At 42.9% G+C, this 12,515-nt stretch overlaps 1 protein-coding gene across 10 annotated transcripts in view; it reads left to right on the top strand.

The window, feature by feature from the left end:
- Nucleotides 1-10,797, top strand: part of mef2d (myocyte enhancer factor 2d) — a 66,275-nt gene extending 55,478 nt beyond the window's left edge. For 4 of the 10 annotated variants that reach the window (XM_054740939.2, XM_054740937.2, XM_054740934.2 and 1 more), the window contains 3 exons: nucleotides 2,743-2,811; nucleotides 5,713-5,763; nucleotides 10,271-10,797. In XM_054740939.2, the coding sequence (XP_054596914.2) occupies nucleotides 2,743-2,811; nucleotides 5,713-5,763; nucleotides 10,271-10,706 (556 nt within the window). In that variant the 3' untranslated portion in view covers nucleotides 10,707-10,797. The remainder of the gene's footprint in view (nucleotides 1-2,742; nucleotides 2,812-5,712; nucleotides 5,764-10,270) is intronic. The other 6 variants (XM_054740947.2, XM_054740942.2, XM_054740944.2 and 3 more) reach the window with 3 other exon arrangements.
- Nucleotides 10,798-12,515: the final 1,718 nt, after the last annotated feature.

Genomic DNA, 12,515 nt, shown 5'->3' with positions numbered 1-12,515 from the left:
ATATCCAAAGTACTGACAGATCTACATCACTGTCCCTTAAAGCCGGGCGTACACTGTGAGACTTTTTCACTCGTAGCACTCAGCTTCAGCTCAAACTGTACGACTTCCTCGCAGGGCAGATCCCACGAGTCATGTGCTCACACTGCACGACCAGTTCTCTGATGCGACCTGACTGCTCACACCGTACGTCTGGTAGCAACACGTCGGCCCTAAAAATATGCTAAAAATAGCAGTTTTTACACAACACGTCCGACTTTTTTGTCTTGTCTTGCCTGTTGTCCTTCGGGAGTGCTGCAGGAGGACACACAGGGATTTATGGGGGTTGGATGAGGAAAACGAAATAAAGAGAGTAAATCTGTGTTTTGTGATCAGTTTAATTTGACATGAACACGACAAACACGCTTTCTTGGCAATCCTTGTGAGTAAAAAAAACGTGTAGAAACAAAAACGAACAGCGTGTGTTATTAGGGAAATAGTGAGCGACCGGCGTTGATGCAGAATTGTGCGTGCATGCGTCGTGAGCGGTTCTGATACTTTTTGGATCGTAGCTGCTCGCAGCGCTGCTTCAACAGTGCGATACCCTCACGAGGGCCGAGCGAAATATTAAACACACCAGAAGTCCGTGCGACCTCACGACTGCTGATCGGCAGCTGGTCACGTGGTGTTAATCGCCTCTCGTAACCCCCTGTACACTGCACGACCGCTCGGCGCAAAACTCGCCCCGATGTCGTGGATTCTCGCACGACTGGAAAATCGGCTCAAAAAAGTGAAAAAGTCGCACAGTGTACGCCCGGCTTAACATTCATGGACTCAACCATCTTGGCTCACAACGGGGAAGGCTGTTGTTGGTTTAGCATCCAGGAAACAGCAGAGAACATCTCGACTGCCAGAAGCTAATCGTTAGCATTAGCAACTCCACAATATGGCAACTCTTTCAAGCTTGTGTTATTTGTCAAGATAAAACATCAATGGTGCAGAGTAAGTGGAGTCAGCGGTAGCATCATGTTGCTATTAGCCAATCAGAGGCGAGATGTCCAAATATCAGGAAATAAGATTCTAAATCCAGATGTGTTCTCCCACTTTCTCCTCTGGTATGACTTCGACACCCTGAAACAAGCGCACCAAACCTTATTTCCCCAGAGAATGACTTGCAAGTCACAAATTCCTACTATAGACCAATGCGAATGTATTAATTAAATGAGTGAACCACATCTTTAAATTCTAAATTTGATCGTAATGTGCAAATCTGGACTTTTTTTTAAATTAAATGTCTTCAATTTAAGAGTTGGCAAACAAATCTAGTTTGTTTAGTTTAGAGCTGTTTCAAACTTTCTTAATAAATGGAAAATTTTCCTATAAATCGCTGTGGGAAATATTTTGGCTGTTAGGACTTCAAGGACACAAATTGTTCAAGCTTGAGGAATAAATATGCACTTTGTTGATTTTGATGTTGACCAGAACCTGCGTGTTTGCACCTTCGACAATATGACGTTAATATGGTTGTTATGGTTACAGAAGTACCCAGATAAGTGTGCTCATTAGGCATCTCACCCACACGGGTGTTTTCAGGTCATCCTTTCTGCCTGAAAACTCACTTCATGACTCATCTAATTCTGAAAAGTGATTAAAATTATTGTTGTGAAATTTAAAGGTCAAGTATGAAGCCTGTAAATCTGAGAAATGAGATTAAAACAAGCATCGGTTGGAAATGTTTGTAAAAGAGGATTTGAAATGAAATTCTGTAGAAAATGAAGTGCAGCAACTGTGAGGTTAATGCAGATCACAAGAATTTAACTGCTAATTGAATTGCTATCAAAACCTTTATTTTAGAATGTTCAATACTTTTTTTTGTCCTGTTGTGATAGTTTAGGCAAATATAAGAAATAAGAGTTTTTCTGTGTCAGAGTAGATTCACTATAGCAGGAAACGTTTGGGATGCTCCTCCTGTTTTGTAGTTCGCTTCTATGTATAATCAGGATTAATAGTGCAACTGTTTTGTTGGATTTTAAAGGGGACTTATTATGCATAACTCACCTTTTGCATCTTTTTGTGCTGCTATGTGGGTCTCTACTGCGTCTACAAATTGCTCCAAACATGAAAAGAAACGTCCATCCATTTTCTGTTGGTGTTTGGTTTAAGGAAATATGTGCTTAAAACAAGCTGTATCTAAAAGTCCCTCTTTGTGATGTCACAAACAGGAACATTTTCTTAGAACCATGTCTGGAGCAGGTGTTCTACTGCAAGCCCCTCCTGAATATCATCGCTTCTCAGCTTATAGCAGCCTGCGCTTGGGATGGGTGGGCATGCTTGTTTTTTTAAAAGAACCAGAGCCCTGAAACAGCTCATTCTGGAAGGTATCAAAACTGTTAAGAATTAAACTTGTGAAATTTGCTTTTTGTGAGAAGGATGTACTGCAAAGAACTTCAAAAACATATTTTGTATCAACCATAAAACTATTATAAGTTAAGAAAAAAAGTCATAATATGTCCCCTTTAAACTGAGCTGAGGTGTTTTTATCTCTGTTTATTCTGCATTAGCAGCAGCTTTCTTTCTGTCAGTAAAAAGTAACTTCCCTGTGTTATTCACATGTGAAATAACAAGTATTACTTTAGACTAATCAGCCACATTTTGAACCAGAAGGAGTCAACTCTTGTCTGTTTATGCCTGGCTAACTTGTGGATGGGGGAGCAGCTTGTAACTGCTTCTTGTTTTGTCTTTTCCCTCTCCCATTTTTCTCCACAGCATGTGGGGTGCAAAAAAACAGAATGCGGAGATGGCTAACTGCATCTCCAATTTTGCTGCTAACCTGAGGTGAATGACTTGATAACGTTCAACGCCATGCAGTGCTGTCTTGCTTTTGTTTTTTGCTTTTTAATATCAACCAGGTTATTATATTCCCTCAGAGTTTACAACAACCTGATAGTGTGAGACTAAAATAACCTAAACTAACTCCAGAACAGATGCAAATACGTGACAGGCGCAGAGTCAAAGCGGCACTTCTTTTGCTTTTGTTTGGATGTGATTCCTGTTGCTTTGCTCTCTCAGTTCAAACGAAAGGCACTTTTTTCCCTCCATCATGATCAGATGATTAGATTGGTTCCGAGAGTTGTTTTGTTTTTTGTTCCTCTCTGCCACCTACAGCCTAGATCTGAAGCTCTTTGTGTCAGGAAGAAAGAGGAAGCTGCTTCAGAGTGACAGAAGCAGCACCTCACTTGAATAAAAGTCAGATCTGGGTGTTGCTTTCAGACTCCAACAATAAACCTGCGTGCAGCTGCACGCCAGCGACACACTTACGGCATTAAAATGTTCTTTTTCCGCCGTTTAGCTGTCACTCTCAGCTGGCAGACGTGCGATCAAAGGCCTTGCTCAAACGCACGTGGGGCTGGAACTCCGACTGTAGTCGAGGAAAATAAAAAGCATTCATGTATTAGCTGTTTGGAATTCGATGTTTCCTTTCATTTCTTTTTATTATTAGTTTATAATCTGTGACACTCCTGGGTCTGGTTTCAGTTTTGGCACAAAAACTTATTTCAAATTTTCAATTCTAACGGCACTCGCTCAGAAAATCACAGCGGGAGAGCTGCCACGCTTCATTTAAGAGACGACGCGTGTTTTTGATCACATTAAAGGAAAAATAATAATAAAACAATTTACAAAAAAAAACCACTATGCAGTCTGCCAGCAGTGACACTTGTTTGTTCTGTCCGACTAAGAAATGTATGTGAAAATCTGAAAATGGCTTGTTTGTTATTATGGACAACAGCTGTGACTTCAGGGGGGTTGAGCAGCCGTCTCCAGCTCCTGCACAGCCCGGCTCGTCGTATTGCCATGTAAATGCTAACGAATGGTAGTCCAGACTGTGTGAAATCCTCCTTCAACCCCTTCAGATAAACCTCCGAGATTCTAAAAGCAGCCTGCAAGTCGGTCCTCCAAGTGTTTGCTTAATGATCCAACAACTGTTCCAACGTCTCTCACGGGAATTCTCAGGATCACATAATGAGTTCATCCTTAACTTGGCAATCGTTACTTTTAGCAACCTATGAAATCCAAGATTTTGCAAAAACTATATATTTTCTGGAACACTTTTAGTCATTTGTTTTAAATAGTTCAAGACTGGGTGACATGTTGTCAGAGTTTCCAGCTAATTACCATGAGAGGGCTTTAATTTTCATTTGGAACAATATACAACGGTTAAAGTCAATTAAATGGAGTTGAATTTAATGTCACACAACTTCTTTTCCCCCCTCTGAGTCGCTGTTGTGCTGTAAAACATCCAAACAATGACTAAACGGAGTTCATCTTGCAGCCCAGATGCTGATTGTGGCAGTATTTCACCTCCTGCTGGTTTAATACTAGAATCAGCACCCGGCAGGTTTACTGTGCTGCCGTGTGTGTGTGTGTGTGCGTGTGTGTGCGTGTGCGTGTGCGTGCGTGCGTGCGTGCGTGTGTGTGAGAGAGATCTGTATAGCAGATTCTCTGTCACTGCAAACAAGGGAGCACCAGATTGATGTGGGAATCTTTCCCAGCACCCCAAACTGTTCTTGCAGCACAGCGGAAGAGCGTGCTGTCCGAGGGCAGCATGAGCAGACGCAGCTCTTCTGCAGCCCAGACTGCTCTGCTTTGTTTGTGATTTCATCACGGCGCGGCCTCACGGCGAGCAAACAAGCCCCTCCAATCAAATGGTGATTGACAGCTTGGCTGCGAGCCTCACCTCTGCTGTTGTCTACGCTTCTCCTCGCCACGGGCTTCATGAGGAAATGATTTCTGTCATCTTACTTTCTCCCATTCTCCGTTTTAATCATCCCTCCTTCTCCACTCCAGTCTCTCCTCTCATTTCCTGTCCCCTTTGTTGAGCACGCTTAATTTGGCGTATACCTGTTGACTCCCCACCCTCTCCCGACTCCCCAATCTAAATGTTAATGTTACGGCTGGCCCCCTAAACAGAGCCACCCTCTCTCCTGCCAGTGTATTTATCAGAACCGGTTGTTCCAGCTCGTGTTTTTGTTTGTCTCCTCTCTGAGTCGATATGTTATCAGCAGACGGGGCCTCCACTTGGGACACCAGAGAGGAAAATGAACCAAAATGCCTCTCGGGATATTTTTGCAGGTGCAATAGGACAGTTTACCCCACTTGTCCCATTTATTCTTTGGACAGAGCTAACTACTAATGTATGATGTTCTCCTTATGTCTCACTTTTTCCTGTTATTAAAGTCGAAACCTTTGCAGCCTGTGCACTCGGCACTAACTGCTTGCATTAAATTAATATAAAACCACAGCCATTCACCAGTCAAGGAGGAGCGATTGCTTTTTAAGCCAGAAGATGTAAATGGGTCAGTTAATTATCTAGAAGTCAGAGTCTGAGGCACTCAGCCTGTTGTGCATTCTGCTAATGACGTCCTACACTCTGGATTCACACCAGCCTCATCACCCTGTACGCAAAGCCAGCTTTGTAAATTTGTTGGATCTGAATATAAACAAGCGCCGAATGTGAAGCACCACCAAACTTGTGTTCACACCAGCTTTCACACTTTCCTGCTGCCTCTAATAACATCTCAGCTTGAACAAAGCAGCTGTTGAGGCTTTTGTTTCTTCTCCCAGTTACACGGCTGGACTGTTCATGACTGGCCTCCGTCACTGTTTTCCTGCTGTTTCAGCTCTCCCTAAAACTGCTTGTCTCTATGTTTTTTTTCTTTCCCCCACCTCCCTTCACAGCTTGGCTTCTCAGTCCAACTTGCTCTTTGGCAGAGAGGAGGGCCTCTGCTGGTACTGTACTTTTTACACGTTAGACACACAACTACAGCAAGTCGCTTTCCCAAAATATCTGCTGCACCGAGGATTCTCACCAGACGATTTGACACTTGAAATGCCAAAGCTGCTTCCAAAGTGAAGAGATTTTCCTTAATGTGTGATGAAATAAACTAAACTTGATTATTAGGAGGGTGGTTGGACACAACTAGTGTACAATTATCTGGGTTTAGTCTGTTTAAACTCTTATAATCTTCTTTGACTGCATATATTTAAAAATTAGCAGTTTTACATGATAATTTCATTATTCTCAGTATTTTAAAGTATTAGTCTAACAACATTGAGTCAAATCAAATTGTAAAGTAATGTTTTATTTGTGGTTGAAATTAAATCTGTTCAAATAAATGACTTCACCAACAAAAGTACCATGAAAATAAATATTATTTTAATTTAATAATGACTTAAACACAGAATCTCTTCTTATTGAGACGTTAATAGAAATGAATCATGTGATTTGATGGAATATTCATTTAAAATAATGCACACATCAGTTTTCTCATCACATGTATTTACTTTTAGGGTTTACGGTCTGCAATACACGTGAGACACTAAATCATTACAGTCTTTCTTCACAACACATGCCCTACTGAGACCAGAGCTTTCATTTGAAGCGGTCTTTTCTTCCTGTAGCTATTTGGAAACTCAGTTAAACAATTAGCAGCTTAAAATCTTTGGAAATAAAGTACAGTTAAAATGTTAAACGTGTGTATCTGGAATTGTTGAACCAGCTTAAGCTTCTTTCTGCAACATAACACACAATTATTATTGTATTTTTCTATTTCTAAATCTTTCCCACACCCCCGTTTGGGTCATATCAGAACCACGAGCATTTAGCTTAGCACACTTTAACCTTGTGTTATGCCGCCATGTTTTATTCTGTACAGGAAGTGGTTTACTTAAAGAAAAAGTGGTTTAAAGCTGCATTCACCTTCTGAGTGAAATAATCAGTGACCGTATCTAAACAGTAGTGAAAAACTTCCCCAAACTGTTCTTTCTGGACTGGATAATTTAAATTATTCTGTCACTTCTGTAGAGTTTGAAAGCCGTTGACCCCGTAACAATGCAAATACATGCAACAATGTGAGAATTAAGCATGTGCTAATTTAAGAGACGGATTGCACCTGCAACGCTTCTGCGCTGGGGGTTTGAGAAGACGGAGCAGATGCACACGAAAAACAGATTAACTAGTAGTTGTGCTTTATATGTTAAAAGAAAGTAAAAAGTAAATAGCAGGAGAGGGAGAACGTTCAGTGGTTAGCAGTGGAACGCCAGCCAGTGGCCGCCTCCAGGAAGGTAGGGGCTCCAGAACTTTGTGATGCAGTTTTTAAAATGACTGATAGTTTGTTAAATAAAGATGACTTCATGCTTTTATCTTGTATTGTAAAATATATCAATTAGACTTTTTTCTATAACATTTCCAGTATTTTGTCCAAAAGTTGTTTTTTTTTGGTTTTGTTTTCTTGAGTAGTATCTTTGTGGGCCTTTGATAAAACTTATTTATTTTGGTGTTGAGTTGATGCAGATAATTCAGGACAGAGACCTGCAGGATGCAGAGAGAGGAGGAGAAAGCTCACTGACCACACCCTTTCACATTGTTTTCCCACTTTTAACCCCAACTGATATTTAGTATTTGATTAGTGCCTTTGGGTCATCATCCACCCAGGTCATAAGGTTTGCCACTATATGTGGAAGTCTGCAGGCGGCCCGAAATGTGCGTCCCTCCAGCATTATGAGCTGCAGATCTGCTGACGGTGCATAAACCAGGAAAACAGAAGCTGTTTGTAGACGGTTAGAATCAGGTTTGGGGAGGTTTGTTGGTCTTCACACCTTTAATATTAAATTTTCTTATCACAAATTTGCTTTTATCCACCTGTTCTCCCAGGATGAGCAGGACTTCTTAGTTTAGCAATCCTTATGTGTAACTAAAAAAATCAAATTAAGCCCTAAATCCACTTTATCCATCTTATTTGTCAAATCTAACACCACAGATTGACGTCTAGTGTTGTGAATTTATCTACAACACCAGTGTTTTGTTGAAGCAGAGTATTTTGGGAACCACGGCTGCAGCTCACCACACCTCAATGTAACAAAGTGTCTGCTCCTGGCTGTGCTCACTGTGTTGTTAGTGTTTGGGGGGGGGGCGGGCATTCGCTCTCACCTTCATCACTGTCACTGGCCTGCTGACTCAACCGTTTTCACCCACCATAGCAACAGCACCTCTGTGGCACTCCCATCTATCTACCTGCGCCAGCTTGGGGCCTGACATGCAGGTTTGATGAAGTGGGCACAGGAAGAGAAAGAGTGAACCTCGCTGCCACAGTGCCGTGCGCGCGCGTGTGTGTGTGTGCGCGCGCGCGCGCGTGCGTGCAAGCTCAGGAGAACTGGAGCATTTGTATGTAGGACAGCAAGAGTGCACAACTTTAAGTGTGTGTGTCAGGAGGAGGAAGACAGCGAGCGGATTTGAATGCCGCAGACCCAGATCTCCTGGAGGAGTGCTATCTTAAAGTCCCCTCTCAGTCTGCCCGTAATTGTGCGAATATTACAGTTACAGCGCTGCAGAAGGCTCGTGATATGACATATTAGAACACACCCGAGGGGCGAAATGCAGTAATTGGGTGCTTCGGATCCAGATCTACCATGTCAAGCTGCAGGAGAGGAAGACACAGAGCGCGCCCGATTCGAAAAATCATGTCTACAGCATCAAAGCAGAGAGCCACAGTGCAGCGTCAACAGCCGGTGTCAGCCCTGGTGACAGGTTTGACTTCGCCTCCAGCCAGCAGGGAGGGTGAAGCGTGGATAGGGCTGATCAAAAGGTCTTTGGCAGGTAGACGTGGGGAGGATGACATGGAAGAAAGTTTTTTGTCATGCCTTTTTTATCCTGAGCTTCTTAAGAAAAGTGTGAATGACAATTATCATTAGAGAAACTCAATCAAAAGCAGGAGGCCACGATCACAGAGTTGAAACTTGGCAAAAGTTTGATGCAGTTTTAGAAATAGCCGATATTCTCAGTATTTGGGATTTTTGTTCTGCCCTGGGTTGACAGTTTGCTCAAAAAGATCAGATAAAGAGCTGGAAGTTATGGCAATAAGATAGCCTAGAGATCTAGACAAACCATAGCAGTAGAAGGTTGGTCTAGCCACGCCCCTCTTTTGCCTCAGCAGGTCTACTGTTATTCCGGAGAATTCGTAGTTAGGCCAATCACAGCGCTCTATGTTTGTGGAGAGACTTTGGTTGGGATCAGCACCAGAGCTATAACAGATAAAAACTACAAAGATGGTGTCATCTCAGGTACAGCGCTCGTTTGAAACGGCTTTAGCATCAACTTTACAAGATTTATACTTTTCTTTGAAGCATGAGAAGATAGAGGTACATCTTGTGCTTCGATGGTGTATGGTGGACTGCCCCATTGACTGGTTGCCGTAGCAATGAATATGTGTCATTTTTTTGATGATCTGATTGGTCCTAGTTCTGTCCAATTGCGTGCAGAGACAGTTTGAAAGACAACCGTAGACTCTGCTCCGTGAATGAGCTGTCTATGGGTCGTGACCAGACTACGTTACGTAGGATGGCTTGCAAGGCTTTCAAAAAGATTCTGATTATTCATGATTTAGAAAACTAATAGGTCACCATACTTCTCCTTCGTTGTATTTTGACAACTTTCTGTGCTTTTTAATCTACAAAATAAATGATCCTGGTTATGAGGCACCTAAATTAGTTGATGGATCACTTTATTTGAACAGATTTATCTTCATCTAAGCTTGCACAAACATTTCTGTGCTCCAAAGCAGCAGCAGCACTTCTTGTCAGAGCAGCGTGTAAAACCGAGAACTTCCTCGTTAAATTCTCCAGAGTTGCACAATATGTAAAGCGCTGCATTTGATAAGTGGTTTGTGGAGGGAAACCATATTTTAGGTGTTGTGTCACATAAGCAGAAGAGAAGAGGAGTTTGATACCTTAGGATATCCCCAAGTGTGAGTCTTTGCTTCGCGGAACGCTAAAGGGAGCCGACAGTTGTTGGAAAATGTGACAGTCAGCAGGTTTTCATGCCGGGATGATGGAACGGAGCAGAAATGCGGTCGGCGCCGGCGCCCATAGTCAGCTGTGATGAACGTAGATGAGCACATTCGTTGTTCAGGAATGTTTGGGCTGCATGGCTTCACGATTCTGCTTTATGTGTCCTCAGATGTGGTTTAATGTGTCCTGTGTGTCTTTTCCTCACATGTGCTGAAGTTTGCACAAACCTAGATTTGCCTGGTTCCTAACGTTCTCTGTTTATTTGAAAAATGCTTTGCTTTGTCTTCTACACGTTGGGTGTTTTCTTGACCTATATCATTAGTTCATTAGACTTTTTTTATTTTTACGGTGTTTGCTGTTCTTCATCCATGTAACGTTTTGGCTAATGAGGCTCTGTTTTAGCATTTAGCCACCGTCGTAACTCTTTTTCTCCCCTCATCTTTATCTGCAGGTCGGTGGGCCCGGTACCTCAGAGTGCCACACTGACGGTCAACACAAACCCCAACGTCAACATCAAGTCTGAGCCTGTATCACCCAACCGCGATCGCAGCACTCCAAGTTCCACTGCTGGTGTGGGAATGGGGGCAGGTCCTCAAGTCCAAGGACAAGGTCTGGTTTCCATCGCCTACCCAGGTACGCTGCGGGTGGAAGCAGCCGGCCATGGCCGCTCGCCCGTCGACAGCCTCAGCAGCAACGGCAGCTCATTTGAGGGCAGCGACCGGGACGACGGGACTCAAGGTCGAGGTGGGGGTCCAGATTTCCACAGCCAGGCTGGCGCTGGAGCTCAGCAGCCTACAATGGTCCTCCTGCGGCCCTCTTCGTCTGAGCCCCAGGAGCAGGACGGGACAAACGTCAAGAGAATGAGATTGGATGCGTGGGTCACATAAAGAGATGAATGGACGGACACACGGAGGATGAAGATGTGTACCAGTGGCGTGTGTACATGCTCCCATCAGTCCCACTGCCCCCCCCCCCCCCCCGCCCAAAAAAAAAACCATGACCGCAATCTTTAATTAAAACACAGAAACCAACCACCATCGCCCCAGCAACCACACAGGAAACTTGTTCATTTACAGCACAAGCATGCAAACACACATATGTTGCACGTGTGGACACTGACGCTGAGTTGTTTGGCAGTGTGCAGTCACGTTTGTGCTTTCACGTCCTCGAACACCCCCCCCCCCCCGCAGGTTGAGCCACCAAACCAGAGAAAACTCCTCAAAAGTCTCACCTGGACAGACCAACCAGACTTGTTTTCCCAGCATGCCTTGGGACTGGTTTGTGGTGGGTGGTGTTTACCCACTGTTGGTCTACGAAAGGATTTGTTTAACCAAGGCAGCGCAGAGTTTAAAAAGTGCCACTGACATCGTCCACATCAGTTTTTTTGTACACGTCGGTCACAGCTGCACTCTCTCTCTCTATCGCTCTCTCTCCATCTCTCTATCTCTCTAGATTTTCGTTTCTTCGCTGGAACTTTGGCATTGAATCTAGTCCTTCTGTCTTGACTGTTTAAACTTTGGAGTCATTTTGGATTTGAAATCAAAGACACTAAAAGACAAAGTCGCCTCTCTCCTGGTCAGTGCCGGGAGCTCTCGACAGGTCTCGCCCCCAACAAGATGACCCTCAGGTCTTTTTTTTTTGTCCAATCAGAATCATGCAGACTAGCTGTAAAACAAGAGACTTGTTGCTGAAGTAAAAGACTGCTTTTCTTTGAATCAGGGATGAGCTCCAATAGCTCAACGACACATGATACTCTTTATTTGCCCACATTGTGTCGACTACAGATGCTGAGAAAGGCCTGTGTGTCAAGTGTGTGTGTGTGTGTGTGTGTGTGTGTGTGTGTGTGTGTGTGTACAGGTTTCTTACCTCAATTTGATGTCTTTTCTCTTTTTTGTAAAGTGATTTGGATAAATGTTCACTATCATTTTATTCTTGAACACAACGGCAACGCACACAGCAGAAATTATTTTATATGATAGCTGATGTTCAAAGGGGTGGGGGGGGGTAGTGCCATGTATATAAGTAATCTGTAACCTTTGTGGCTTTTGTGTGACTGGGAATAGGTGTGATTTACAGGTTGAATAATAGGTCAGACATAAGTGTATATTTAAAGCGCTTCAGGGGCGACTTTAGGGCCAGAGACTCAGCAGACGACAGGGATTGTATATAAACATGGATATTTATATCTATATATATATATATAAACTATATATTCGGCAGGATATCCCTTCACAAGAGAGGAAAATAAATCAAATGTAGAATCTCAGTTGATCAGTGTGTCTTTTAAAATAATGATTTATGCGCGTAAATAAAACGTAATATGGGGATGAGCCAAGAGAGGGCGCTGTAGGGGCAGGAAGGCAAGACTGCAACTGTTTTTAGAGTGAGAAAGGGTTCGGACTGTGTCACTGATGGAGTGCACTGACTGTCACTCCCAACTCACACACCTTGGCTACACACACACACAGTTGAACACAACTTTTTCTTTAAATTTTAAAAGAACAAATTTTTTAAATGGAGTTTAGTTATGTTTGTGCATCGTTGCCTCTACCACCAACTCTGATGAACTTATATATTTAGAATTGATTTAATGTATTTTGCTCATGAAACATTTGAGCACATTGAACAAAAAGTATTTCAATTCTGTTTTCTAAATAAAGTGATGATGTCATTTTAAAAATGGAAGATGTAACCAA

The sequence above is a fragment of the Nothobranchius furzeri genome, chromosome 5 (assembly GCF_043380555.1).
Source record: "Nothobranchius furzeri strain GRZ-AD chromosome 5, NfurGRZ-RIMD1, whole genome shotgun sequence".
Taxonomy (NCBI): domain Eukaryota; kingdom Metazoa; phylum Chordata; class Actinopteri; order Cyprinodontiformes; family Nothobranchiidae; genus Nothobranchius; species Nothobranchius furzeri.
Note: the sequence above shows the minus strand (reverse complement) of the source record. Positions and strands in the feature narration are given on the sequence as shown.